Source organism: Trachurus japonicus, unplaced genomic scaffold (assembly GCF_045865225.1).
Source record: "Trachurus japonicus isolate A0001 unplaced genomic scaffold, Traja_1.0 AP030749.1".
NCBI classification, from domain to species: domain Eukaryota; kingdom Metazoa; phylum Chordata; class Actinopteri; order Carangiformes; family Carangidae; genus Trachurus; species Trachurus japonicus.
In genome coordinates, this window is record NW_028220882.1 from 356616 (window position 1) to 371159 (window position 14544).

Below are 14544 nucleotides of genomic sequence, written 5' to 3' on the forward strand. Positions count from 1 at the left end.
AAATCTTTCCAAGAATTTTGTCTCATGTCTTGTCAAAATGTCTCATTTCTAGTCAAAACTAATCTTTTTCCACTTAAAATAAGACTCATCACCTAAAAATGAACTTGTTTTTAGATCATTTTCACTTGTTTCAAACTAATTTTCACTTGAAATAAGTAGAAAAATCTGCCAGTGAAAGCAGGTTTTTTGTGCTTGTAATAAGAAAGAAAAACTTGATCCACTGTCAGATTTTTCTACTTATTTCAAGTGAAAATTTGTTTGAAACAAGTTAATTTTTAGGTGATGAGTCTTATTTCAAGTGGAAAAGAGATTAGTTTTGACTAGAAATTAGACATTTTGACTAGAAATACGACAAATATTCTTGGAAAGATTTTGAGTTTTTGCAGTGAGTCGCACCAACGACGAGACAACGAGGATCCGGTCCAGGTCCCGGTTCAGGTCCCGGTTCAGGTCCCGGTTCAGATCCAGGTCCAGGTTCGAGTCCCGGGTCATAACCACCTCCACCTCCACAGATCAAGTGTTCACTGGTGGGTTTTTCTGTCGGCTCCACCGTCCAGCCGAGTGGTCACCGTGCTGCAGTGTGTCCAGTGCGACGTGGGGACGGAGAGAACGCACACACACACACACACAGGTCTGAAGGTCCAAGGCGCCGCGTTGCAGCCGCGTCACGTGGGCGTGTGTTCCTGCGCCGTGTGTTCCCGCGCCGTGTGTGCGTTCTCCCTGCGTCACGCCGAGCCGAGGCTCTCGAAGCCGCAGAACTTCCAGCGCTTCTCCAGAGTCGCTCCGACGCCGCTCAGCTCCTGACGGAACATGGTGGGCAGTCGGACCATGAGGCGCTCCAGCTCGCCGGCCGACACCTGAGGGGAGAATTGTTAGAAATGTTACTATACTACTTTTTATAGAATTTCTTTAAACCTTTTTTTTTTTGTTTTAGAAATCTTACCCATTTTTTCTAGAAGTTTTTTTTTTTTAAGGGACAACGAGGAGTTTCATTTTGGTTATAAAAAAATCTCATATTAATGTGGATGAATCTACGTTACCACTTGTTAATGGTCCATTTTAGATAAATCTATGGTTTTGTCTCTATGGTTATTTTGTTATTATTAGTGGTGGTGGAAATGCTGGGCGAGCCGACCAGCGTTTCTTTACTTTCGGTTTCGTGGCGAGTCATGAGAATAACGCCGCCGAATCTCCGTTTATGGTGGGAACTACGACGGTATGTGATCGTCTTCCAACCTCTGACTTTAATTCTTGATGAATGAAAACATGAGTCTGTCTTGCGCCGGTCAAAGAATTTCACGGTGCGGAGGCTCATAAATGTAGTGTGGAAACACTTTGCTTTTCCAAAACTCCTCGTTGTCCCTTTAACTTTATTTTTTGGTAGAATTTTTATTTTTCATTTTTTTCTAGAAATGTTTCATTGTTTTGGGAGAAATCTGACCAGTTTTTTCCAGAGATTTCTCTATAATGTTTCCAAAAATTCACGCCATTGGCCCTAATTTGAACATACATTGACAAATATTTGTGTATTTCTGGCGTTAGCTTCAAAATGTTGTCCAATGTGGGTCCGTGGTCTAATTTGTGTCAATTTAGGGTCCTTGATGTAAAAAAGTTTGAGAACCACTGATCTATTGGGCACTTTAAGAAGCTCTTTATTTTCCTTATTAGTATATTTAGGGTTAATGTTTTGCACATTATATTTTCTTCCTACATCTGGGGGTAGTGTCCTTCTTATCTCATTTTATGTTTAATGTATGTGTTAATGTATCTATCTATGTCTCTTTTCACAGTCCTATGTTGTAAGTTTGAATCTCTCGCAAATGCTTTCCAGTGCGGATTTTACTGCAAATGGCAAATGACTGACTCTGACTCTGACTGATGGAGGTCAAGATTGAACACAAAGAGCAGCAGGACGAGACGCAGGACGAGAGGTGGAGCTGCTTTACCTTCGAGTCCAGCCTCTGGATGTAGGACCACAGGTACTCCAGGTTGGCCCCAAACGGGTGGACGTGGAGGAAGGTGGAGATGATGCCTGCAGAGAGGAAGAAGGAGAAGAGTCTTCATCAGCATTCAGAGCTCAGAGCGCTCGCTGGACTGGATCTGAGCTGCAGTTCTGCTGCACAGTAAACAAGCAGCAGGACGGTGCTGACAGCAGCACAAACCACTCACACTCATTACTCCTGAGAGGTCCTGCAAGAGGTGGAGGGGGGAGGGGGAGAGAGGAGGGGGAGAAGGGGGAGGGGGAGGGGGAGGGGCGGTGGCGTCCTCCCCTGGGACCCGACACAGCCGATATTTATTTCCTTGATTTATGTGGCGAAACGCTGGCAATTACAGACGGACTTGATTCAATCCCTGCACCAGAGGAGAACTGTAGCCTACTGTGTGTGTGTGTGTGTGTGTGCGTGTGTGTGTGTGTGTATGTGTGTGTGTGAGTACTGTATCCAAGGAACAGACGTGTTTCCAACAGGGGGCGACGACAACGTAGAAAAACTAAACACTTCAACAGAAAATATTCAGTTGCTGCTTCACTCGACTGGCTCACACTCACACACACACACACTGTAAATAAAGATGGACGTCTCCTCTGTGACTCCGCCCCCTAACTCACATATAATCCATACATGGTCAAAGAGGAGGGGCCTGTGTGGAGCAGAGACAGTTTACGGTTTAGAAACCAAGACGCTCCACTACGAGTCAGTTTCCTGTCTCTGTGTCCCATGGGTTTCTCCGTGACTCCGCCCCCTTTAGGAGACCAGCATACCGTGACTCCGCCCCCTTTAGGAGACCAGACCAGCCCCTTTAGGAGACCAGCAGACCATGACTCCTCCCCCTTTAGGAGACCGGCAGACCGTGACTCCGCCCCCTTTAGGAGACCAGACCAAGACTCTGCCCCCTTTAGGAGACCGGCAGACCGTGACTCCGCCCCCTTTAGGAGACCGGCAGACCGTGGCTCCGCCCCCTTTAGGAGACCGGCAGACCGTGACTCTGCCCCCTTTAGGAGACCAGACCAGCCCCTTTAGGAGACCAGATCAAGACTCCGCCCCCTTTAGGAGACCAGCAGACCGTGACTCCGCCCCCTTTAGGAGACCGGCAGACCGTGACTCCGCCCCCTTTAGGAGACCAGCAGCAGCAGCAGGTCTTGAGTCTTGACTCCAATGGGAGACGTGAACGTGAATTCAGATTATGGTCAATTCTTTCGTTCCAGAGTCACTGAAGTAAATATTGAACTAATTTTTTACAAGACACATCTCTACTGAACATTTTGACACTAAAATGGACAAATTTCAGACAATCAGGAGGAAATCTGAACACTGTACTTTTAGCCCAAGCGCGAGAGAGGCTGGCTGACAGAGATGATTAGATTAGATTAGATTAGATTGCCTTGTCATTGAAAAACAGAATTCAACGAAAACGATGGTGAAACTCTGTTAAAAACATAATAACAATATTTCTTTGAGTGAAAGACTATGGCGGACCCAAACGAGTCTCATTAGTTAATGGGAATGTTCAATGTGGTCACAGTGCGTCCCCGACCTTCAGAGGTGGTTTGGCCGATCGGATCACAATCCATTTACACCTGTACCTGTCAAGTGGTCAAACTCTATCTGACTGTAATCTGATTACTGTAAACACATGTTAATGCCAGGTGTAAACAGAGTGATTGATCCATGTCCTCCATACAGATACAGACCTCATGTGGTGTAACATCCACTGATCATCTCCATCATCTACTCTGCATGTATTTAATCACTGAGTGAAATAATCCCGTCAATTTAATCTCAGTTGTTTGTCTTTGCATCGGCTCCATGAACAAACAGACCGGTCTGATGTCTGTGCACGAGAGCACGTCACCTCACTTTAATCAGACTGTTTAATAGCAGGGCATTTCAGGACAATATTAAACACACACACACACACAGAGAGAGAGAGACTGGACGGTAAGCTGGTGTGACTGTGTGTGAGCAGCAGCCACACGTCTCTGTTGAGTGCAGCCTCGGGCGGCCGGCGGAGGAAGACAGAGCGCCTCCTCTCTGCCTCATATCTGGATTTTCTCTGCTGCACTAAGAGAGATTAATGTGCTGCTGCTGCTCTCGCTCCGCTCGCCTCCGGACCTCGCAGCAGCTTCAGCACAAAAACACATCAGTCCACGCTCCGCTCGATGCCGCCGCCGCGATTCATGGACGACAGCGGTGATTCAGTGCAGCTGCCGGCGGGTCTGAGGTCAGCGTCTGAGCCGCAGTCGCTACACGGCCGCGGCTGCTCCCAGACGTCCAAATCAACACGTCACATTAAACCATAGGGATGTGAGGCTGCTGCAGGTCTGTGTGCAGCACACGGTTCGACCAATCGGCTGTCTGCAGACTCAGATCAGGCCAGTCTGCTGCTGCTGCTGCTTTGAACAAAGACCTGCAGCCACACGGTGCTGACTGGTTTCATCTAGACCAGGCTGCCCAGAAACTCCTCAGTGAAGAAGGGCCAAAGATGAGTCGTGGTGGAGGGTCGGGGGCCAAAACTAAACATTTATGCTGCAGTGCATTAAATTAAATATGCCTATTACATGACTGTGCAAAATAAACATTCAATTCTGCAAATGAATTACACTATTGTTTATTGTGTTTCACTGTTATGTGAATGAAATTACTGAACATACATACAGCTCTTTTATAAGTAGGTAGTGGGAAAATAATGATAATTTAAAGGGACAGCGAGGAGTTTTGGGAAAGCAAAGTGTTTTCACTCTACATTTATGAGCCTCCGCACCGTGAAATTCTTTGACCGGCGCAAGACAGACTCATGTTTTCATTCATCAAGAATTAAAGTCAGAGGTTGGAAGACGATCACATACCGTCGTAGTTCCCACCATAAACGGAGATTCGGCGGCGTTATTCTCATGACTCGCCACGAAACCTAAAGTAAAGAAACGCTGGTCGGCTCGCCCAGCATTTCCACCACCACTAATAATAACAAAATAACCATAGAGACAAAACCATAGATTTATCTAAAATGGACCATTAACAAGTGGTGACGTAGATTCATCCACATTAATATCAGACTTTTTTATTGTGGCGGATTTTTTCATTCTGCCGATGGAGAAACTCCTCGTTGTCCCTTTAAAAAATCTAAAAATTCGAGCATGGGCCAGAAATAATCGTTTAGCTCTGATCTAGAGACTTAAATAAGTGTGTGTGTGTGTGTGTGTGTGTGTGGATGATTCCAGCCCGTCCACACTAATACGAATTAAAATGAATCCTCCTGAGTATTTTATTGTTTCAGCGTCTCGTCCAGACAGAAACGGTGTTTTCAGGAGGTGAAAATTGTGTTTTTAGGAAAAATCTGAAAACGCCGCCCCAGCGTTTTCGCCTGGACGCGGAAAACAGATCTTTAGTGAAACGATGACGTCATGATGATACAGAGCCACAGACAGAAGCCTTCACTCTACATGTCTGACTCCAGAGAACAAACATGAAGTCTCCTCTAAACTGATCCAAGGCCACATCATTAACATCTGGATGAACATCTGTAGGAACATGGACCGAGCCACAGCTGAGTCCAACACACCTGACAGCTACAGAGTCACAGAGGAGGTTGTTATGGTTACACACCAACCAGCAGCCTGAAGCTTCCTGTACACACACACACACACCTGAACACACACACACACACGTCAGCCTGGTTCTGCAGCTGAGGTTGCTCTATGTGAATATGAATGGAAGTTGACGCTCTTTGTTATCGTGGTTTGCTTATCGTTAACTTAGTGTTTCAGTTTTCACTTTTAAAACATTAAACATTCTACAAAATCAAACTAAATAACTGATTAGTTTTTATGAGTGAATATTTAAATATTTACCCAGAAGCAGCGCCTCCTTCTCTGAGGCCACGCCCCCTCTCATGATGACCTCACTCCTCCGCTCTCGGCCGTGGTACAGGGAAGGAACACACCCGTTCAGCCCCTGTCAAGGAACACACACACACACATTTAGGTTAGGTTAAAATCACCATCATTAATCATTAATTAATAATTAATGATCATCATCAGCGTACATTTATTTTTTTTATTGTCCGTATGTCGTCAGATTGTGGTTAGAATTTACACCACTAAATATTTAGTTGGGGTTCTTGATGTAAACACAGTTATTCTTATGGGGAAAATATTTATATTTAAGCCCAATCAAAAAGAAACTGAATTTTGATTTAGATTTTTTTTGTGTGAAGCCAATTTCTTTTGGAAAAAATAATCAACAAATCAAGACATCGTAGAAATGCATAACAAAAAAGTGGAAAAAATGTAAGTTTGATTAAATGTATATTGAGTAGTAACTGTAACTTAAATGTTTGTATGTTTACATCATTTCTTTTTTTATTTTAGCTCCTTTCTGTCCTGTTTGGTCCTGCTTTGTTTTGTTTTGTGTGTCAGTGGTGTTACATTGTATGTTTCTAAATTTGTATGTCATTGCCTGTTTCCATTAAGACATTTTTTTTAAAATCATACAGCCAACATCAGACCACATGAAGACCAGATGAACAACTAACAGAGTAAAGACCAATGAAACGTGATCTAAAAGTAGGACAGCATTGAAAAAGAGAATGACAGGAAAAAATACCACGAAAACATGATAAATACTAAATAAATACTGAATATACCACTGAAGGCTACGCAGCAGTGCCAAGTCTGACCCTAAAACTGTAACACACATTTATTCTGCTCTATAAATAAAGGAATCATCGTTTTTATGTATCTGATCCACAGAAACAAACAGGGAAATAGACAAACAAGCACTTAAACACACACACACACACACACACACACACACACTGTACACACTGTACACACACTCATGTTTTAGTAACGAGCATCATGCTGCTGCTCTCAGAACAGTTTCTAGGTTTTTCAGACTCTGAGTGTTTTATCTTCGTCTCCATCCGACCTCGGTCTGTTTCCAGTTCACCAGCTGTAAGGCTAAAAGTTCATGTGTGTGAGTGTGTGTGTGTGTGTGTGTGTGTGTGTCCTTGAGGTTGTGGGAGTCAGTAAAGTTGTGTACCAGACACACAACCACAGAGTGACAGAGTGAAAACACTGTAAAACTACTGTCACGGAGAGCTGAGAGCGATCGATCATCATCACATATTGATTGATTGATGGTTTCACCCTGGTTACCTTGTCGTGTAGATCTCCATTGGTTCCCTCCACAGACTCCGCCCCCCCACTCAGCAGCTGCAGAGAAACAGAGAGAGAGTATACAGTATAAATATACAGTATAAAGGTATATATTTTTTTGTATATATTTGATTCTGTGAGTTGTATTTGTTTTGTTTCATTGATTCTTGAAGCTTTGGCGACATAGTTCTAGCAACATTCATGCCGAAAAAGCAAATTTGAATTTTGCAGCAGCTTATTTGGTTGTTTTATTCTGAATTCTGCTCTGTTTTCATTGGACCACTCTAGAAAGCTGCCAGTTTTAGAGGGAAATTCATGCAAAACCAACTGATGCACGTTGCCTTCAGGGACAGTTTTTAATCAACAGTCTCTGTATTTCCCTCTACAACAACTCTGTGTGGTAACGTTGTGTTATTATCTCATAGCGTGGTGAATGTGCAGCTCACAACTTGTCCACCAGAGCATTGTGGAGTTGTTGGATTGTGTATTTGATGAGTTTGATGAGGTGAAACCAAGAAATCCCATAATGAGCCTCCGTAGTGTAGCTCTGAGCAGCTCACGGCTCTGCTCCGCCGTTCTAAAAACAGCTTGCACCGACAATTAAAGGTAACGAACCTACTGCTATGACTATAGGGATTATGGTGATGGGCCAATTCCTCCTCCTCCTCCTCCTCCTCCTCCTCCTCCTCCTCCTCCTCCTCCTCCTCCTCCTCCTCCTCCTCCTCCTCTACCTGCAGGAGCTGCTGTATTGACGGATGCATTATGTCAAAACCAAAGTTAAATCAGATTTTATGTTTTATCCGACCTCTGTTTGTGTTGCGCTGCAGCGAGCAGCCGAGTGCTGAATCGATAGACCCAGATTGGAGGAAGACTGGCCTCATTTCCCACAATTCAAAGAGCAAAAATAAAAACAACGTGGAGTCAAGTCGAGTTAAGTCAGACCAAGACGAAGAGGAGGAGGAGGTGACGGTTCAGTCAGACCACAGACTAACACCTAAGTATCGGTTCTCATGACAACCAGAGCTATTAGCTAGGCTACTCTAACTATTTGCATTCATTGGGCCACTCTAGAAAGCTGCCTGCCAATCAGAAGAGAGAGATAATCACGGCTCCATCGTATCCCAAGATTCATTGCACTGATGATTAAAGAGGATCGCACATATAATCTAACTAAGTGTGGTGTTTCAGCTCAGTGTAAAGGCTCCTGTTAAAGGGATAGTTCACCATTTTGTCAAATTGGCCCATCGCCATAATCCCTATAGTTTTAGCAGTAGGTTCGTTACCTTTAATTGTCGGTGCAAGCTGTTTTTAGAACGGCGGAGCAGAGCCGTGAGCTGCTCAGAGCTACGCTACAGAGGCTCATTATGGGATTTCTTGGTTTCCCTCATCAAACTCATCAAATACACAATCCAACAACTCCACAACGCTCTGGTGGACAAGTTGTGAGCTGCACATTCACCACGCTATGAGATAATAACACAACGTGGGTCTCGACTCCGCCAGACTTTGAATTAGATCTAGTTTTACAAACATGTCGGCTTGTTGAAGTAAATAAACTTCTGGCTGCATGTTTGAGTCTCCATCTGACGCTGTCTGTGGCTTTGAGGGATGGAAACAGCCTAAACAGCGGAACTTCAATCCGCTCCCATTCATCGCTGCCGTGGCGATGTGGGGACAGACACAACTACCACAAAACAGGAGACATTAAACTGAAAATCTTCAGATTCCTTCTTTTAGACCTAAAATGTTAGGAACATACAGCCCCGAGGTGAATTTGCCCGGAATTGTCCTTTAAGTATCAGCATCATAACTGAATTTGTGACGTTCATTGCAAAGCAAACTGTTTTAAAATCAATCAATATTATATTATTTTAGTAGAACATTCAGGTTGACTGAGCCAAGATGGCGGCCGTGTGGCTTTGCCGCCGTGTCATTGGTCATATATAGATCTATATGTGTGTGTGGGGGGGTTACCCACCTTGTCCCTGAGGGTGAGCACCTCCCCCTCCAGGTAGCGGTGCTCCTCTCTGGCCTGCTCCAGCTCCAACTCCTTACTGCTCAGCTTCTCCTGCAGACTCAGGAGTTGCTGCAACACACACACACACACACACACACACACACACACACACACACACACACACACACACACACACATTAATCTTACAGACAGAGGTTTCCGTGGCGACAGCTACAGGTGTTAGTTGTTGCTCCTGGTGATTTATCAGGAGCCTCGGGTGGGGGAGGGGCTTCCTCCTTCAGAGCGCACAGTGGAAACAAATATGGCCGCCACCTCTGAGGCTCCGCCCACTGGGTTTATGTCTGTGGCGCGTTTTAAAACGGAGGTTGAAGAGTCCGTAACATCCCATCGGTGTGTGTGTGTGTGGTTAGGGGTTACACAGACTAGTCGAGTAGTCGATTGGTCGACTTTACTGCTCCACAACGACGTTTTGAGCTTGACGTCGACATGTGACCATACAAGAGGAGAGCTGCTTGAAACAACAGCTGAGTGGCTGAATGAAGATAATCCGTCACCCTAATTGATTTCAATCGTCTTCTATTGCTGAATTCACGTCCTTGGTGAACTTGGTTATTAATATTATTCTAGGTGAGAGTGTTTAAAGTGAGGACGTAGAGCCAGTCGTGGTGCAATGGATCAGTGTTGATCCGTGATCGCTCCGCGGATCGTTGATGGAAAAAAAAGTAGCCTGTAACACTAGCGCATCGCTTTTCATTGAAAAAAAAAAAACACTTGCGCACCACAGCAAACCAGCATTAAGATGCCGGCGCGTGTACACGCAGCGGCTCAGCACTCTTTGTACGGGAGCTCGTTATTTAGTCTATTGGTAGTTTACTGTTTAGTAAATGCCACGTATCCTGTTGCCCTCAGGGAAACGTTACAGGTCCATCAGAACACGCACCACAAGATTCATAAACAGTTTCTACCCCAAGGCCATTACCATATTCAACACTGACCTGAAACAGATCCACCAACATCTGCCAACATAACAGCAAGAACTCACAAAATGCATTGCACTTTGTACCATACACAGCATATGCACTTTCACTGTCTCGTTTTTAATGCATACAAGGTACTGAGTAAATGGTGTGCTGTATGATGACGTGAATGTGACTGAATGGATGAGACGATGTATGGATGAGTATACTTTTTAATTTTACTAGAGTATTTAATTGTTTTTATATTGAGCCCAGCATATTGAGTGCAATGTAATTTCGTTGTATCAACCATACAATGACTGTGAATGAATGAATCTATCTTGAATCTTGAATCTCAGCAGCCGAATAAGCCAGTAATTTAAAAAGAAAAAACTCAGCTCACACTGCAAAAACTCTACATCTTTCCAAGAATATTTGTCTTATTTCTTGTCAAAATGTCTCATTTCTAGTCAAAACTAATCTCTTTCCACTTAAAATAAGACTCATCACCTAAAAATGAACTTATTTTTACACAGTTTTCACTTGTTTCAAACTAATTTTCACTTGAAATAAGTAGAAAAATCTGCCAGTGAAAGCAAGTTTTTTGTGCCTGTAATAAGAAAGAAAAACTTGCTCCACTATCAGATTTTTCTACTTATTTCAAGTGAAAATCTGCTTGAAAAAAGTGAAAAGTGTCTAAAAACAAGCTGCTTTTTAATGTGATTAGTCTTATTTTAAGTAGAATGAGATTTGTTTTGACTAGAATAATATTCTTGGTAAGATATTTGAGTTTTTGCAGTACATATCAACAACCAACCAGGATCGACAAAAACTGTGAGTGACAGGACTGTGATGGTGACGAGGCCTGTGTGTCGTTTTCCTCCCTAATTGTTTAACAGACAAAAGCTGCAGTATTTTCTTTTGCACTTGCATAGGAGTGTATGTTACAAAAAAAAACTAACTGATTTACAGCTTGTTGTTTCTAAAGCTGCTGCTCTGTACTAGTTTCTGTCAGTGAAACAGATTGTTGCAAAGCTTTTCCCTCCTCCTGTGATTTTAGTTATGATGGGAAAAATATGAATGACGTCATTCGAGTCGACTCGACTTTCATAACGTTAGAGTCGACTTTAAAAAATGTGAAGTCATGCAACCTCTAGTGTGTGTGTGTGTGTGTGTGTGTGGTTTCATCAGCAGGGAGTCGACTCCACTTTGCTTCCCCTCAATCAATCAAACACAAAAACAACAACAGTGTGTGTGTCAGCAGCGTTGACATCCCATAATAATCCCTTGCTCACACACTGATCCCATAGAGAAGCAGCAGCACGGCGACTTCGCCTGACTCGACTCGACTTCCTGTCTCCCTCCATCTGAAGTGACAGCGCTGATAAAACGAGACGCGTTAGAGACGACACACACACACACACACACACACACACACACACTCTCTCTGGCCGGGTGTGAGTGTGTCACAGCGTGGGGGAAACGTCACGCCGCTGCTGTCGCTTCCTGTTTGTGTCACCTGTTCCCTCGGTTCAGACGAGTCACATAAAACAGGTTCTGTAAATATCAACTCACTATAAATAAAAATTATGATGAAATTATATTGTGAAAACAACGTAGATCTGTACGATGGATTGTAGCGGCTGCAGTTCCTCTCCTGACCACTAGAGTGAGTCAGTCTCCACTTCCTGTTTATTAACCACAACATATAATATAGCGGTTTCACACTGGCAGGGCTCCGGCACGGTTCTGGTTCCCGAACGCAACTTTGAACCGGCCGGCGTGTTCAGACTGAAAAAATAATTGGTTCAGAACCTGAAAAGTCGGTTTGCAGTGAAACCAAAAAATAGTTGATTTTTCCTTGCGAACCGTGACATCATCAGTGGGCGTGAGTCACTTAAGACAAGCAGGAAAGCAGCTGGAAACCATAACCATGTTATATACAGTAGCTTAGTAAAATAAAACTTAATGCAGACTGATCGGTTCATTGTAAAACATTTATTTATTTTTGTAAATGTGGTGGTTTGTGTCCGTAGGCTCCAGAGCCCCGAGGCAGCGCAGCTCTGTCCACACAGGAAGCTTCACTTTACATTCAAACTAACTAATGCTACTGCCACAATTGTTAAATTTCATCAATGAGACCAACATTTATCTCCTAGAAATAATTTAACCAGCCGGTGGTAAACCTCTAAAAACCTGCGGGTAAGTTAATTAGCGATGGTTTTCTCCCCCGGGATGATGACGGAGGTTGGCCGGCCGAGCAGCTCTGCAGACCGGCTGCTGTTTCTATGTTGTGGAGCTTCACTTCTCCAAAAAACATCGGAGCAAACTTCTAAACAGCCGTCGTTTGGATAAACTGGCCGTATATTTGGGATCTAAACAGTTACTTTCTCACATGAAAACATATTAAAAGTAAGTAGTACAGTAGTTTGCTGTTTCGGAAAGACCCGTTGCTGTGGTTACTTCCGCCTGTGTGACGCGGAATGACGTCCTCCCACCTTGGTTCCACTAACTGGTGTGCCAGAACCAGAACCGTGGCAGTGTGAAACCGCCTATACAGGTGTAGAGGGCCGAGGGGGCGGAGCCTCTATGACGGACCTCTCTGTGATTGGTTAACTGACTCATTAGACGACACAATCTACCTCCTCCTTCTGGGTGAGGGGGCGGAGTCAGGAACGGACAAGATGGCGGCTGTGGAGCAGCTCAGTCTGAACATCAGAAACTGATAAGAGGAGGAGGGAAGAGGAGGAAGAGGAGAGGGGAGGAGTAGGGGAGGAAGAGGAGGAGAAGGGAAGAGAGGAGGAAGAGGAGAGAGGAGAGAGGAGGAGGAAGATAAAGAGGAGGAGGAGGAAAAGGAAGAGGAGGGGGAGGAGAGAGGAGGATGGAGAGGAGGAAGACGTTGAAGAGCAGGGGGAGAAGGAAGAGGAGGAGGAAAGAAGGAGAACGGAGGAAGAGGAGGAGGTGGAAGAGGAGGAGGAGGAGGAGGAGAGAGGAGGAGGAGGAAGAGGAAGAGGAGGAGGAAGAGGAAAGAGGATGAGGAGAGGAGGAAGAGGAGGAGGAGAGAGAGGAGGAGGAAGAGAAGGAGGAGGAGGATGTGGGAGAGGAAGAGGCAAAGGAGAGAGGAGGAAGAAGAGGAAGAGGAGAGAGGAGGAAGAGTAGGAAGAAGAGGAAGAGTTGGAGGAAAGGAGGAGGAAGAGGAAGAGGAATAACAAGACTAAGAGGAGAAGGAGGAGGAGAAAGGAGGAAGAGGAGGATGAAGAGTGGTGGTCGTCATGGCAGCCTACCTGCTGCATGCTGACCATGCTCTGCTGCAGCAGCTGGATCTGAGCCTCTGGACTGTGTGTGTGTCTGTGTGCGTGTGCGTGTGCGTCGTCGTCGTGGCGACTGGGTCGACTCTGCTCCTTCCTCATCAGCTCCACCTCGCTCCGGTACGAGTCCAGCTGCCAGCGCAGGGAGTCGTTCTCCTCCCGCAGCGACGCCGTCTGCTCACACACTCCTACACACACACACACACACACAGAAACACACACACACACACACACACACACACACACACACACACACACAGAGAGAAGCTTGTTTATTTGAGGATTCATCAAGTTAAAGTTGTTTTCAGCCTCGAGTTGATTTTAACTGACTCACTGTGTTTACATCAACATAGAGAAACCTGGTTATTCACGTCCCCCTTTATTTGCACTAACAAAACCAAAATGGAAAATGAACCGTTTCCCGTTTTTTCTTTGATACAGTAATACAAAACGAAAAACGGAAAACGAATCGTTATCCATTTTCCATTATTTATTTAATTTGACGTGTTTGTAAATGGAAACTGGGAATTAAAAAACCTCCATGGAGAACTCCTTTCTCCATTTCCTGTTAAGGTGCGTTCACACCGGACCTTTTATTTTTGTTTTGTGTTTATTCTGTCGCTCGAATCGCTCCGAAAAACTGCCGCGTCACTCAGCTGCAGTCGCTCGTCAATTTGTCACAGAGCCACAGACTCACATTTTCGCTTTGATGACGTCATGCCCACTGTCATGTGTCTCTGTTTACACCGGCACCACCGGGATTACGGCAGCCAATCAGAGCTGAGCGACGAGCGACTGACGGCCGGAGAGTTGGGATTTCTCATCTCGAGCGACAGAGCGACTTGTTTGCATTAACAGCGTCAAACCCGCAGAGGAAGACTTCAAAATCGTTGCAATTTGTGTTAAATAAACATCACAGGCGCAGAGTTCAGAAACCAGGATACTGGTGTAAACTCATCGCTTGTTCGAAAAACAAAAGGTCCGGTGTGAACGCAGCTTTAGTCTCTTCTCTGTGACCCGGAGTCTGCAGCCAGACCCCTTTCAAAATAAAAGTACGGCTCGAATAACGCAAACTCTGGTCTTCTGCTGTGCAAATAAAAAACTAAAAAACTAAACATGCCACCGTTTTCTTTCGGAGTTCTCCAG

General features: G+C 44.7%; 1 protein-coding gene across 1 annotated transcript in view; it reads right to left on the reverse strand.

Annotated features, from left to right (window-relative positions):
• Nucleotides 1-685: 685 nt before the first annotated feature.
• Nucleotides 686-14544, reverse strand: part of LOC146960060 (ecto-NOX disulfide-thiol exchanger 1-like) — a 40863-nt gene continuing 27004 nt past the window's right edge. Inside the window, exons 9-14 of the mRNA XM_085772661.1 lie at nucleotides 13375-13586; nucleotides 9135-9242; nucleotides 7157-7213; nucleotides 5849-5951; nucleotides 1947-2032; nucleotides 686-857 (exon numbers count right to left, since the gene is read on the reverse strand). Of these exons, the coding sequence (XP_085628787.1) occupies nucleotides 726-857; nucleotides 1947-2032; nucleotides 5849-5951; nucleotides 7157-7213; nucleotides 9135-9242; nucleotides 13375-13586 (698 nt within the window). The 3' untranslated portion in view covers nucleotides 686-725. The remainder of the gene's footprint in view (nucleotides 858-1946; nucleotides 2033-5848; nucleotides 5952-7156; nucleotides 7214-9134; nucleotides 9243-13374; nucleotides 13587-14544) is intronic.